General features: G+C 43.9%; 2 protein-coding genes across 2 annotated transcripts; one reads left to right on the plus strand and one right to left on the minus strand.

The window, feature by feature from the left end:
* Positions 1 to 403: 403 nt before the first annotated feature.
* LOC123046746 (serine/threonine-protein phosphatase 6 regulatory subunit 3) lies at positions 404 to 9760 on the plus strand. Its single transcript, XM_044470171.1, has 20 exons — positions 404 to 713; positions 1589 to 1744; positions 1829 to 1932; positions 2402 to 2488; positions 2573 to 2648; positions 2753 to 2827; positions 2951 to 3004; positions 3433 to 3492; positions 3659 to 3775; positions 4476 to 4570; positions 4700 to 4902; positions 5739 to 5836; positions 6055 to 6158; positions 6226 to 6391; positions 6490 to 6612; positions 6832 to 6914; positions 7661 to 7802; positions 8178 to 8207; positions 8398 to 8468; positions 8567 to 9760. The coding sequence occupies exons 2-20, from the start codon at positions 1706 to 1708 to the stop codon at positions 9189 to 9191; spliced, it is 2352 nt and encodes a 783-aa protein (XP_044326106.1). The 5' UTR covers positions 404 to 713; positions 1589 to 1705; the 3' UTR covers positions 9192 to 9760.
* Positions 9761 to 9914: 154 nt separating this feature from the next.
* On the minus strand, positions 9915 to 10802 carry LOC123046747 (protein NOI4). Its single transcript, XM_044470172.1, has 3 exons — positions 10631 to 10802; positions 10285 to 10536; positions 9915 to 10202 (listed from the first exon to the last, which is right to left on the minus strand). The coding sequence occupies exons 1-3, from the start codon at positions 10652 to 10654 to the stop codon at positions 10164 to 10166; spliced, it is 315 nt and encodes a 104-aa protein (XP_044326107.1). The 5' UTR covers positions 10655 to 10802; the 3' UTR covers positions 9915 to 10163.
* Positions 10803 to 13673: the final 2871 nt, after the last annotated feature.

Raw genomic sequence — 13673 nt, forward strand, 5'->3', positions numbered from 1 at the left:
CGCCGGTACGAGCTCTCCGCCCACTCCCAGCCCCACTCGCCACGTCATGGCTCTCCAAAACGCACCCAGCTCACCCATCCCAATCTCACCGGCACGTGGGTCCCGCAAAGCGCATGGGCCCGCAAGGCAGAGACCGCCTAGCGTTTTAAAGGACCGAGGTACGTGCGGCAACGAGTGACTGTAACGCACCCTCCCCGATCGCGCAAAACCTCCGGCGGCACCGAAGAGTCTAGAAACCAGTCACTAGCAAGTGGGACCTGTGGAGCGCGGGGCCCGTGCGCAGGGAGACGGCCGCATATACCCGCGCACCTGGGCGGAGACTCCCCAGCCCAGCGCCCCATGCCGCATCGAGACAGACGAAGCCCAGCAAGCAGCGGCAATAGCTGAGTAGATTATTCTCCCCAAAGTCTCTCTCGCGATCGAACCCTCGCCCTCGCCCTCTCCCCACCGTCTCCTCTGCCTCTCCACACCCACACACCCCGTCTCCTCCCCCCCCCCCCCCCCGCTCCTCATCCCGCCGCTGGCGAATTCGATCGAGGGTTTCCCCGCCCCAGGCGCCCCCGGATCCAGCTCCACGGCGCCAGCTCTCCAGAAGGGCCCCAGATCGCGTGAGAGGCTTACTCGCTGCTCTTGGCTGCCCCCTTCCCTCAGCCGCCGCCGCCGCCACGACGACCACCAGCTGGACCTCTCCGCTGCGCCTCCGCTGGCGTCCGGTGAGAAACTCCGCTCCTCCCTCCGGCTACGCGAGCTCCAGGCCGCCGCTGGCTTCTGTAGTATGTGCCCGCCCAGTTCGCGTAGCGTCGCGCCGGGCGGTGCTCGTGATGTGTTTGGCCGCGGGCTTCGATTCGATGCGTCGGAGATGGGGGATGACAGCGGGTTTGGTTTGCGCAACTGGAAGCTAGTTGGGGGATGACAGCGGTTTGCGTTTGTGCGCCTACTTTATTGCGTGTCCGAGTTGAGTGGGTGGGGGCGGCTGTGGCGTTGTTGTGTGTGTGTGTCAGTCATCCGCTTTAGCGGTTTCGCTTTCGGGGATTGGTGCTTGCGGTGCTGGAGGCTCGTAGGATTCCTTTGCCTTTTTTAAGCGGTTCGGCTTTGGAGTTCGGAGATGCGGAGCGGGGAGTTTGGGGGGGGGGGCATGGTATCTGTTTCGGCCGAGTTGATGCGCTTTTGTGCTTCGCTTACCAAGTTGATGCGATCAGTTCCAGGTTCCGTGGTTTGTTGCCTTCGCCCTTTCTGCTTCGAGGAGTAGCCATGGTGCGTTGGCTGTGGCTCTAGGTGCAGTTGTGTGAGGATTTGGAGTCTGGGCATTTGGGGAATGCATTTTGCTGTGACTTGGGTGTTTGTGAGTAGGAGGACCTGGTATCTGTGGTTGTGCTTGCAGGGGGTCTGTTTGGCCTCTTCCGTCCATGTTCTAAATTTAGGTTTTCTCCGTTTAGTATCTATCGAAATATCTTGAGGTATAAATACCAAAATACAAACAATGGGTCGATCGTAGTGTGTGAAGGATATGCATGTTTACTACCAAAGCTTACATCAATTGAAGTATTGAACCTATTACTCTGTCTCATCTCACAATCAACTATTTCAGGGTCTATTCTGAACTGGACATGAATCAGCTTACAAAGTGGACATCTGAGCATTAAATCTGCTTCGTTTGTGAGACTGTGAGGGAGCTGGATTCCGACATAATTTGTTATTGTACAAGATGTTTTGGCATGTACCTGGACTCTCTGCCGCATCACCGGTGAGTGCTTGCACTTTTGGTTATATCTTGTGCAGGGAACAATTTGGATTTTTAATTTAATGGACATTTTTCTAATTCTTTCAGGTGGATACTATTTTAGACAAGGAAAATTTTAAGTTGGAAGACCTTCTTGACGAGGATGAAATAATCCAGGAGTGCAAAGCACTGAACACCCGCCTAATTAATTTGTACGTTTTCTCTAACACTGTTTCTTTGTGTTGTTTTTCTGTTTCTCCGAGCTGTATTTTAACATTTATATTTTATTTGAATCTCTTCATTTGCTGATATTGTTTTAACTTTGCTTATGCATGATTATCTATATATAGGCACTTAGTATGATTGCTATGCATGTTTCTGTGCTCAAATCCTAATATTTGTGTTAAATTTGGCCTAAAGTTACTACTTGAGCTTTGACTTGAAGTCGACTGCTTATATGATTATCTCTAAATCTTATTTAGTCAACCAAATGGAGTTTCACCCTTTTAACTCACTGTTCACTGTTCTGTTACCTGGACTGGTCAACGTTTATGCTCCAGAAGATGAAAAGCCATGTATCTTTAGCAGGAAATAATGTTAATATGTATTTAGGATACTATAATTATGAGAGCACTGTACGATTATTTACAATAAACTATCTGTTCATTCTGGATGTTGTAGTTTGCGAGACAAAGTTCAAGTCGAGTTACTGCTCCGCTACATTGTGGAGGAGACACCTGAAGATGCTGAAAAGAAGAGGATATTTAGGTATAGCTGGGCCAATTTATAACGCCATTTCATCCTTTGTCCTAACTTGAAGTTCGCTCACTATGATTAGTGCCTGGTTTGCAGATTTCCTTTTATAGCTTGTGAAATATTCATATGTGAAGTGGATGTCATCTTGAAGACATTAGTGGAGGATGAAGATGTATGTCTTGCATTTAGCTTTCTATTCGTCCTGATGCAATAATGTTCTCTTAGCATGGTGTAATTCCTTTCTTCTGCAACTGATTAGTTGTGCTATCTGTGCAGCTTATGAATTTACTTTTCTCCTTCCTGAAACCTGACCATCCTCATGGGACTTTATTGGCTGGCTACTTTGGCAAGGTATTTATATGCAATCATTGACTAGACTACTGGGCAATTTTGGTCTCTCTCTCACTGATTAAATGGCAGTGCCCTCATTTTTATCCTGACATTTTAAGTGGACATCACTGTACTGCTTTGCAGGTTGTTATTTGCTTGATGATGCGGAAGACACTCCCACTTATGAATTATGTGAAGGTTTGTATAGTGTCATCTCTTCTTTTGTTCGTCTGTAATTTATCACCCATGTCAGCCATTTGTGTACCTTAATTATGTCAAATATTGGTTGTTGTATGTTTAGCATACAATTGAATCACGTGGGAGTTTATGCTGATGCTGCAGCAGCTTCTCTAGAGTAGCCAGCTTATACCAGAATCAGTGACTTAGCATGTAGTAATAGAACCAAACACTAGTCGATTACTGGAAACGGTAAGTATATTTGTACGCCCATCTTAGTTTTACAACTGTTTGAGGCTTAAACATCTGTAAAGCCATTTCTGGCATCTCCTTTTTACGTGTGTATTTTATTTATATTTGTGGAGGAGTATCCATATCATTTGTTTTCTCTTTATGTGCATTTCATTCTAGCATTTAAATTTTTGTGTGCTGTTGTTTGTCTCCTGCAGAGCCATCCTGAAATAGTTAGTCAACTTGTTGATCTTATTGGGATTACTTCTATCATGGAGGTTAGTTTACTACAATCATATTTGCCCCATCTATCAGTGGTTCCGACGCTGAAAAAGCATCCCCCTGGGCCTACATGCCAGTGATACACTCAGTATACTTTGTGTTTTGAGTAAGATTAATTAAACCCTCCCAGAAAATTTGATAGTTTGTTGGTCCGTATTGCAGGTGTTGATTCGCTTAATTGGCGCTGATGAAACTATGTATTCAAGTTATGCGGATTCAATGCAATGGTTAGATGACATACAAGTCCTTGAGATGATTGTTGACAAGTTCAGCTCATCCGTAAGAACTAAAGATTACTTTTAGCGTCCAACCATGTCAATTGTTCACCTGTACTGTTTATTGGATTTTCAAACTATTTCAAAATTGTCCCTGCTGATGTTTGTCTGCACCATGCTACTCCTTAAGAAATGATGTGCCCTGAAAGGCTAGCCTTTTGGATTTAAATTGATTTCCAAAGTGCCATTGTTCTCCAAAAGTGCCATTTGTGAGTTAGCTGAAAATTGAATAATCTTTTCTAGCAGAGACTTGCTCAAAATTCTACATATCACTAACATATGTTATGTATATCTGATGCCTAAAGATTGATTTGACTTGGGTTTATCTATGCTTATCCATTACTTTGGCTTGGCTACAGCTCTCCAGTCTGAACTTTAATGACTTTAACTCTTCTTTTGAAATAAATAATCACCTTCAGATGTTAGCATATTCTGTCCAGCTTCTGGTTTACATCTGCACGATAGTTGTTGTATAGTTCTTGCTCTGCACCCATAACAATGTAAGATGTTGAACTAGTGGGCTATGCCCATGTATGTTTCACCATTCTATAGCTACACCATGTCAAACTTGAAGGTTATATGTTTTCACAAGTTATGTATGAATAGCGGTCATTCTCCACTGTTGAAATTTCTCTCATTGTTTCTGGGGGATTTGCAGTTCATGCTTTTATTCTCAACGTGACTCCTTTTAATTTCCATTGCAGGATTCTGCTGAGGTTCATGCAAATGCTGCTGAAATCCTATGTGCAGTGACTAGATATGCCCCTCCAGCACTTGCTACAAAAATTTCCAGTCCTAGGTGCTTAATATTTGTGCTCTCTTACATTGTAATACTAAACATGCTATCTTGTCTTTGGATTTTTGTAGTTTCATTTTGGTATTGAACACACCTCTCTGTATTCTTTTCTCTTTTTACTTCGCATTGCAGTTTTGTGGGGAGATTGTTTCATCATGCTTTTGAAGATTCAAGACCTAAATCAGTGCTGGTCCACTCACTGTCAGTGTGCATATCTTTGTTAGATCCTAAGAGACTTGTATCTGCGTCCTACCAAGCTTTCCGTAGTCAGTTAAGTCATGGAACATTGGTCACTGCAAGTCCAGAAACAGTTAACGGCATGCTGGATAGCCTTGGTTAGTGGTTGCTTTAGCTATCAAGTTTGTATATCTTTTCACATGGAGAGACACTAGCTACAGTGCTTAAATGTTCATGATCTGCTGCTAGTTTTATATTATGTATCTTTTATAATCCATGTATCTTTCATAATCCATACTGAAATACAAATAACACATGATACACATAATGAAGGACTAGTATAATGTCAAAGAATAAAATTGAAGGACTAGTAATTCAGCATGTGCAATGCATGTTTCACAAATATCAAGAACAAGGACAATCTAAGTATCCACCAAACTACAATGTCTTTGTTAGTCATTGACCTGGGCAATTTATTGAGAGAAAAAATGATTAAAGGATTAATATCTTTTCACGTGAAGATTAACTCACAGCCCTCATTATGAGATAATTTGCAAAGGCCAAATTTAATTCATGAGCTATTAGATGTGATTGTATTGTATGGTTGAGATCATTTGGATTCTACCGAAGTTGTACCTTTTATAGTAGCAAAGATTTATATTATATATCTCTTTAGAGAACATGTTCTATATACATCTCAGAAATAACATGAATACTTTGTTAGTTATCTTTTAGTTTTAAATCCCACACAATTATTTGTGTCCATTCTTTCTACACTTGGTTCTGTTAAGTACTAAATATGAAATGTGGTCACTGCCTATATTTATTACTCCTTCCGATCCAAAATAAGTGTCGCAGTTTTGACCTAAGATTAGTTCAACCTTAGTTCAAAAGTGTGACACTTATTATGGATCGGAGGGAGTAGTTGTTAAAAAACTAATGTTCAAAGAATAATATCCTTAAAAGTTTCGAAATTCCTGTCCATCACTTTCAGGTGATTTGTTGAAGCTGCTTGATGTTTCATCAGCTGAAAATATTCTGCCGACAACATATGGCAGCTTACAACCTCCTCTTGGAAAGCATCGCTTGAAGGTATGTGGTGCCTAATTTGTTTAGATGTACTGCTTTGAACTAGTCATGAAAACATCATGAGTGCAATCCAGGAAAGCACTAGCGTTCCTTTGTCTAATGGTCTTTGTAGACATTTGAGCTATTATTAGTCATATGACTACTTGTATGTTTCTTTACTCCGCAAGGTAATTGCTATGCTTTCCATGTAATTATTGATGGTGGTTGTTTTCTCTTTTCAGATCGTTGAGTTCATCTCTGTCCTACTGTCTATTGGTAGTGAAGTTGCTGAAATGCGTTTGATCGACCTAGGAGCAATCAAGCGTGTTATAGATCTATTTTTTGAGTAAGTTACACACTGCAATCTGCTTCACATAATCTTGTTAAAGAGCTGACAAAGAATTCACCGTCAGGTACCCTTTCAACAATTTTTTGCACCATCATGTGGAGAACATCATCGTTTCCTGTTTAGAGAGTAAACAGGATCATCTGATTGCGCATGTTCTTGATGAATGTGAACTTGTTACGAGAATTTTAGAAGCTGAGAAGAACTCTGCTCTGTCAATAGATTTAACTAAGGTACAAAATAGTATGTCACTATTGATTTCTTACTCTGAATCGGGTGATGGTTCTATTACTTTTCCTGCTGAAATATTCATTTCTTACTCTCCTTGCAGCGTACCCTATCTTCGGAGGGAAGAACTCCACCAAGGGTTGGATTTGTTGGTCATATTACACGCATAGCCAGCAAGCTCATTCAGCTGGCCAACAGCAACAGCACAATACAGTCACATTTGCAGGTTTAAATTTAATTGTGGATTGAAATCTTGCTACTATTTCCCTGGCTAGTTATTTAATGGATCCCTTGTGTGATGGGCACTATAGTAGACATGCAATAACATCTTGCCAAATCTTGCCAAAATTTCTTTGTTTATTTACCTTGTCGCTATTATATGGCCTGCACTGAGCTTTGGTTGAGCCCATTACATTGAACTTTGTTACACTTAATTGGATTGCAGCAAAATTCTGGTTGGACTGAGTGGCATGCTAGCATCCTAACAAAGCGTAACGCGGTAGAAAATGTTTACCAATGGGCTTGTGGGTAAGTATCACCTGACTTCTGTTTTATCTAACCATCTTCTGTAGCTCTGTATTTGCACATCATTTTTTAAATTGAATCGTACGTTCTGTGTTGAGTTGTTTTTTCATGTCGCTTCCATATGGAACATAATGCTGTGCTTTGTTAAATGAAAATGATACACATCAGTGCTGCTCTGGTCTCCAAAGTGTATTATGCATATTTATTGACTTGTCAGTCACTCACTTTTGTCAGATGAACATTTATCAGTAATGTTCTGTTTCTGCACAATTAGGCTGTCTGAATTGTTGATGTTGGTTGCAAACAGTTGTCATCATTTTTTGCTCCATAGCTACTGCCTACTGCCCAGTTGTTCTGCTTTTTTATTTAGATGGACATATGACTATTCTTTATGATCAAATTACACATCGAATCTTGTGTGAATGACACCGCTTCAAAAAAACTTCCGCTATGACACAATTGCATGAAAGAAAAATAGCGTCATGTTTCACTTTCTCTTCTAATAATAATCAGTTGAAGGTGACCGAGTTTTCCTCAAATAGAGGAACCACTATTCCGGTAACCCATGCCTTGCATGCCCATATGACCTTAAAAACTTCAAAAAGGGCAAGACTATATGCATGCATTTCATCTATGTTTTTCTGGTGTGTTATTCCAATGTCCAGACTTCATGTATGTGCTTAACTTGCTTTGTTAAATGTCCTGCATTCTATGGGGAAAGTCATCTGCTGAAGTATTTCTTTGGCTAGCCGACCTACGTCAATGCAGGATCGAGGTAGGGACAGTGACGACGAAGACTTCCGAGATAGGGACTATGATGTGGCTGCACTTGCTAGCAATCTGAGCCAGGCATTCAAATATGGTATTTACCCTAGTGAAGATGTTGACGAGGTCAGTATTTTCTTCTTAAATACCACTAGTTCTGTCAAGGTATAGCTAATCACTTAGTATAGAACAGTCGTATTTGATCCTTTGATTTGTCATGTAGTTTTTCAGATCTTTCATACTCATCTAATTTGTATAATGGGTCAGTTTTTGTGAGTACTTCTTTAGATAATAGAATAGTATATATGCAGACTTATTGCTGTTTAATAATGTTTGGACCAGTGTTTGTTCCAAATTCTAACATTTCCTACAACATATAAACTATAAAGCTAAAATTATGTATTAGATCTTCAGCGTACAGTGATATTCTATCGATTATGAGTTTACACAGTACATGCTATGTTCAGATTCATTTTAACTCTTTTGTGGGTATGTATGCAGGCTCAAGCATCACAAGAGCGGGATGATGAGGTATGCTACCCTTTGCTTGCTTAAGTTCATGCACCATTATATACAGTATCTGATAACATGACAATATCGCCTTTTGCTTGCTTAAGTTCATGCACTATTATATACTAGTATCTGATAGCATGACAATATTTATATTTCCTGGTACATGTAATGTGATTGTCTTTGTTTTGGTTGTTACTATCTGCTGTAGGATGTGTATTTTGATGATGAAGCTGCTGAAGTAGTTATTAACTCTCTTCGTCTTGGTGACGATCCTGATAGGTATTTTCTTGTCCATGCAAATTGGCTATATCTTTTCACAAGTACATTCCATTTGGTGTCGGCAAAATGAACTGGCTGATGAAAAATATGCTTTGCAGTGGCTCCCTGTTTACAAATTCCAACTGGTTCGCGTTTGATGAGGATAAAGCACTGAACGATGGCCCAGAAGCTTCCCTTTCAGCAAATTTGGAGTCGCCTTCACCAACTGTGGATGATGACGATATGGATGAAGTCATTCTTGGTGACCCTATAGATGACACAAAAGGCTCGGATTCACTTTTAGCAACCTCAGACAGGGACTTAAATGAAGGGTCTGGTCAAACAGTACTGTCAAATGGCCCTGTTGATAAATTGGAAAATGACATCAGACCATCAACTCCTGATGTAAAAGAGAGTCCAGCTGAGTGTGTTGAATGGACGGAGGAAGATGCTGAACCTGGCGAGGTATCAGAGAATACTGCTGTTCCAAGTAGAGAGGTTGGAAGTGAGAAGGTGATGGATGCCACTGATGGCGTTATGCCCGGTGCAGGACAAGTAGGAGAAGAAATAGGAAGTGAGAATTTGGTTGAATCCTCGGCTCCTGATACCACACTAGAAAAGACATTACCACATTCGCCGGCTGTCAATTCAACTGGCCATTCTGAACCAGCTGATGGAAGCGCTAATGTGGAATCTCCCCTGGGTGAACAGAAGCAGGAAAAGGAGGAAAGTCAGGAGAAATAGTGGATCCGGGGGTAGCCGTATATCACAGTTTTGTTCACCATGGTGCTCGTTGCCGGGATGGCTTGTGATCTCATGGAGGTGCAGTGCAGGTGCTTGGGGAACTGGCGAGACCATTCTTGTCTAAATAGCTCAGGGGCTGATGTATTGATATTCTGCTGTACAATTTGCATTAGATTGCCCCGCCTTGCGCCCAAGATGCAAAAGTGGTCGCTTGAATTGAGCACGGTCTAGTTGAGCTGCTCGAGCTTGTCTTGCCTCAGAATTTTTTGGAGGTCTGTTGTTATGGTGTCACTGTACTCGGTCTGTTGGCGGCATATGGTGCAGCATGTTGATAAAGTAGACATCTCTTTCTTTCTGCAATCACGGTGCCGGGTTGTACTGTGTCGCGTCCGGTAAATAACTGATTATTGGTGATATCCGGTTCTGATACTTGTTCATTATTCCTCTAGGTGGTGCTATTATTAGTAGTACTAAAATTTTGACTGGAATTCAGACAGCAGATTATTATTCTCGTATGCACAATATGTAATACTATGGATACCATTTTTGTTTTTCCAAGTGCTTTTTTACTCGCTGTGTCCGTTCAAGCTATTGATTTTTTTAATAATTGTTTTCAAATCAAATGTCTGCCAGGCCATATGAATCCAACTTGTGATTGTGGTGATGAAGCGAACAGTTCGTGTTTATGGCATGATTAGCATGAACATTTGCAAAACAATAGGGTAACAAGTCACAGGTCGTCTTACTTCGCTAGTCACTCCCCCCCTTTTATCCGACACAAATTATTCATACAGATCAACGGGAGACATCACTCATTGATGATGTCCTGCAAGTCAAATGCGGCGACCGAGCAGGGACAAAACAGCACCGATCGCCAAGATTTCCACCGTCGCATCCCGTCGAGCACGTGCTTCTGGTCGTGGCGCGGCGAAGTATCGGATCACTCACCAACGACGGCAAGCAGCTACGGCATCAGAATCGGCAGCTGGTGCAGGAGAACCAACTCTTCTTCTGCGGACAAAAGTTGGTGGCGTCAATGCACGCGATAAACCAAAGCACGCCCCTTGCGCGCGCAGAGAACGCACGCACGTACCTTGGACCGTTTGGGTGTCGCCACCCTGGCGTACGGGTAGCCGTTGCCGGTTTTGATGGTGCCGTAGCGGCCGTCGGCGTTCCTGAATGCCGGCGGGATGCCCGGCCTCCCGGGGCCGGCGGTCGTCTTCTTGTCGTCGCGGGCTCTCTGGAATATGACGGTGAAGCCGTCGGCCGTCGCCGGGTTCTTCACGTCCCACTCCCCGAACTTGGGCAGCGACCGGCCCTTGTTCTGCGCGTAGTGTCCGGATTTCTTGCCCACACACACGACAGGGAACCAACCACATCAGCCACAGATCAATTGTATGTACCGCCCGAACCTGAGATACAGTATAATGTGCACGCACCGTGGGGTTGTTCGCCATGGCCATCGAGCTAGCTCGCGCGAGTAGGAAGGATTCAGACGACCGCCCGACTGGCCGCCGGGCACGAGGCGAAGGAGATCGAAGGCGAGGAGGAAGCCGCGACCACCAGGAGAGACTCGGAGGTGGAAATGGACGGGAGGGTGGTGATCGAGGTGGAGGGGAGGCCCCTCGTTTTATACTGCAGCAGGGGAACCTCGTCCGTTCCTTTCCCGCGCAAAATAGGCTGGCGGCGTCTCCCTCGGAACCGGGCTTCGGGACTGTCCTCACCGGCCGTCCAGGAGCGCCGTGCAAATTGACGATGCGCTGCAAACTGCATGTGATAGATTTTTTTTCCACCTCTAATAATGGACGCGACGAGGCAGGCCTCTTTTCATTGGGGAAATTGACGATTTGCCCCTTTTAACCAGTTTACACTATTTTTTTTCATAAATAATTTGGATTGCTTGCCACACGTGTCACGTGGTAACCAGTTTACACTATTTTTCATATAATACAGCTGAACCGATTACCAAAATACCCATTGAATAAAAGCTGTCCAAATTGGTTGAACTGAATCGATTCTCGATTCACAAGAACTAGCTTTGTCCGTTCCTTGTACTTCTCCGTTCATCCCCAACCCCGGCGGCTCGCTGTCCTGCTCCTCTGCCCTCGCTTGTTGGACGCCCGACCTGTCATGTTGTGCTCACTCTCTCCGTGATGTGCAGTGATGGCTACGGCCCTCTCTTGAGTTGTGTTGCTGCTGGATCGTCGCCGGGTGCCATAGTCACAGCATGCCATAGCCGTTGATGTTGTTGCAGACGCGAGCGATGCGTCGGGCGTCGTTGTCCTCAATACAACAAGTAGACTCCGGCTCTGGTAGTATTATCCTTCTCCACCCATGATTTTCCGGAGACCAAGTGCTCAAGCGGCCAGGAACACCGTTTTCAGTCTTTTTTCATGTTTTGTTAGGGTTTGTGTCCTGCTCAGGAAGGTGAGACGCCGGCTGCTCTCTGAAGATGTAATAAAGGTCTCCCAGCCTAGCCCCGTTCCGGCGGTGCATCTAGCATCGTTGGTGGGCGTGTGGAGGTGTGTCTCCGGCGGATCTATCTTTGGTAGATTTGCTCATATCTCGTCGTTGTTCGTCTACATTCGTGTGTCTTCGGGTTGAATCCTTCCAACCTATGTTATTCTTCATCGGCGGCGGTTGCTATTCTGGTGCGCTGGTCCTATGGGGCCTTAGCACGACGACTTTCCGACTGTCTACTACAACAAGTTGTGCCCGACTCCGGCGATGGAGGGGTGATGACGGCGGCGCGCCTTTGGCTCGCTTCAGTGCTTGTAGTCGTCGCTAGCTGGTCTACGGATCTGCATGTAATTTTTATTTCTGGTGTTCGTTGTACTGTTATGATTGAAGATGAATAAATTGAAAGTTTTTTCGTAGAAAAGAGAAAAGAAAAAAAAAGAACACAAAGCTTGCTTTGAAGGCCAAGAAACGTGATTGTGCGCTCGTCTAGGGAACGATATAAGGTTGAAGAAAGTGTTGAGGAAGAAGTCGACACATCATGCATGGTAAATGACTTTGAAGAAGACTTGGCCTTCTTGGTCAAAAAGTATCCGGGCACCATGGCAAGCGAGGGGAATAATATCAAGGGAAGATCCTTTGTGAGAAGAAAGTGCTACAATTATGATAGCCCAATACACTTTGTTCATGACTGTTCCTGACTGCTACTCCCTTATACGTTCTCCAAACTTGAAATACTACGGCACAAAAATTGGAAATCCAAACTAGAGACACCACAAGAACACACAGATGGCGAATCCCACCGCGAGTAGTTGGTTCAAGTGGAGCTGTAAATGTTGTCCATGATCACTATCAACATGGACTTGTCCTTTTTTTTCTTTTCAAAAAAGCTTAGGGTTCCTCTGCCTCCCGCCGGTTTGCCTTATCTCTGGTGGCCCTAGGTCCATGGAGGCACGATGGATCGTGGCCCTTGCCGCCAGGAGGGATATTGCACCGTTTTTAGGCATTTTTGTGGGTTCGCTTATGTCTTATGTCCTATTCAGGAAGACCAGATGGTGGTAGCTCTCTAAAGATGGACTAAAGTTCTCTTTGCCTAGCCCCCAATCATGTAATGCATCTAGCATTGTTTGAGGGCATGTGAAGGTGGGTATCCGACGGATCTTGCGAGATTTGATCGATGCTAGTCTTAGGTGGATCTGTTTGGATCCAGTCTTTATTCGTCTTCGTTCGTGTGTCTACATGTTGGATCCTTTTGATCTCTGTACTTCTCTTTGTTGGCGATAGTTGTTGTTATGGCGCGCTGATCATGTGGGGCCTTAGCACGATGCTTTCCCGACCATCTACTAAAACAAGTTTGTCACGATCATTTCCCGACAGTCTACCAAAACAAGTTTTGTCCCGGCTCCGGTGAGGGAAGGTGATGACGGAGGCACACATTCGGCCAGCTCCTTTTTTTTGAATTAAAACGAAATTTTATTCATTAGCAATAACCAATACATCGTTTGTGAGAAACATTACAATTTCAGTAATAGGCTCCTCAAACCAATCCGAAGTCGGAAAAAACCTAGCTAATCTAGCAAGTTCATGTGCTACTTTATTTGCCTCTCTATTACAATGTTCGAATTTAGCCATGATAAATCACAAGCATAGTGATAGCAGTCATCGAAGATTGCCGCCGCTGCTCCCGCTGACTGTCCTCCGTCCTGCATGGTCTCAATCACCTCCAGATTGCCAGAGTTGATGATTAGGCGATTACATCCTGCCCTTTGCGCTAAATTTAGGCCAAATTTGAGAGCTAAGGCCTTTGCCATGAGAACATCAGCGCAGTAGTCTATCTTTCCATTCCCTCCTGCAATAAACCTATCTTTGTCGTCTCTCAATACTGCCCCCATCGTACCCTCCAACAAGTCATGGTCAAAAGAGGCATCAACATTGAGTTTCACAAAGCCCCTATTCGGCTAGCTCCTTTGCTTGTACTCCCTCCGTTCCGAATTACTCGTCGCTGAAATGGATGTATCTATAACT

Source organism: Triticum aestivum, chromosome 2B (genome assembly GCF_018294505.1).
Source record: "Triticum aestivum cultivar Chinese Spring chromosome 2B, IWGSC CS RefSeq v2.1, whole genome shotgun sequence".
Taxonomy (NCBI): Eukaryota; Viridiplantae; Streptophyta; class Magnoliopsida; order Poales; family Poaceae; genus Triticum; species Triticum aestivum.

Bases quoted from the DNA above. Each gene is read 5' to 3' on its own strand.
- LOC123046746 (XM_044470171.1), top strand. From the start codon at position 1,706: ATGTTTTGGCATGTACCTGGACTCTCTGCCGCATCACCG. The intron at 6,392-6,489 runs GTACAAAATAGT...CTCTCCTTGCAG, and splicing joins TGTCAATAGATTTAACTAAG to CGTACCCTATCTTCGGAGGG. The intron at 8,208-8,397 runs GTATGCTACCCT...TATCTGCTGTAG, and splicing joins CACAAGAGCGGGATGATGAG to GATGTGTATTTTGATGATGA.
- LOC123046747 (XM_044470172.1), bottom strand. From the start codon at position 10,654: ATGGCCATGGCGAACAACCCCACG. The intron at 10,537-10,630 runs GTGCGTGCACAT...TGTGTGGGCAAG, and splicing joins CCATGGCGAACAACCCCACG to AAATCCGGACACTACGCGCA. The intron at 10,203-10,284 runs GTACGTGCGTGC...TTTTGTCCGCAG, and splicing joins CGACACCCAAACGGTCCAAG to AAGAAGAGTTGGTTCTCCTG.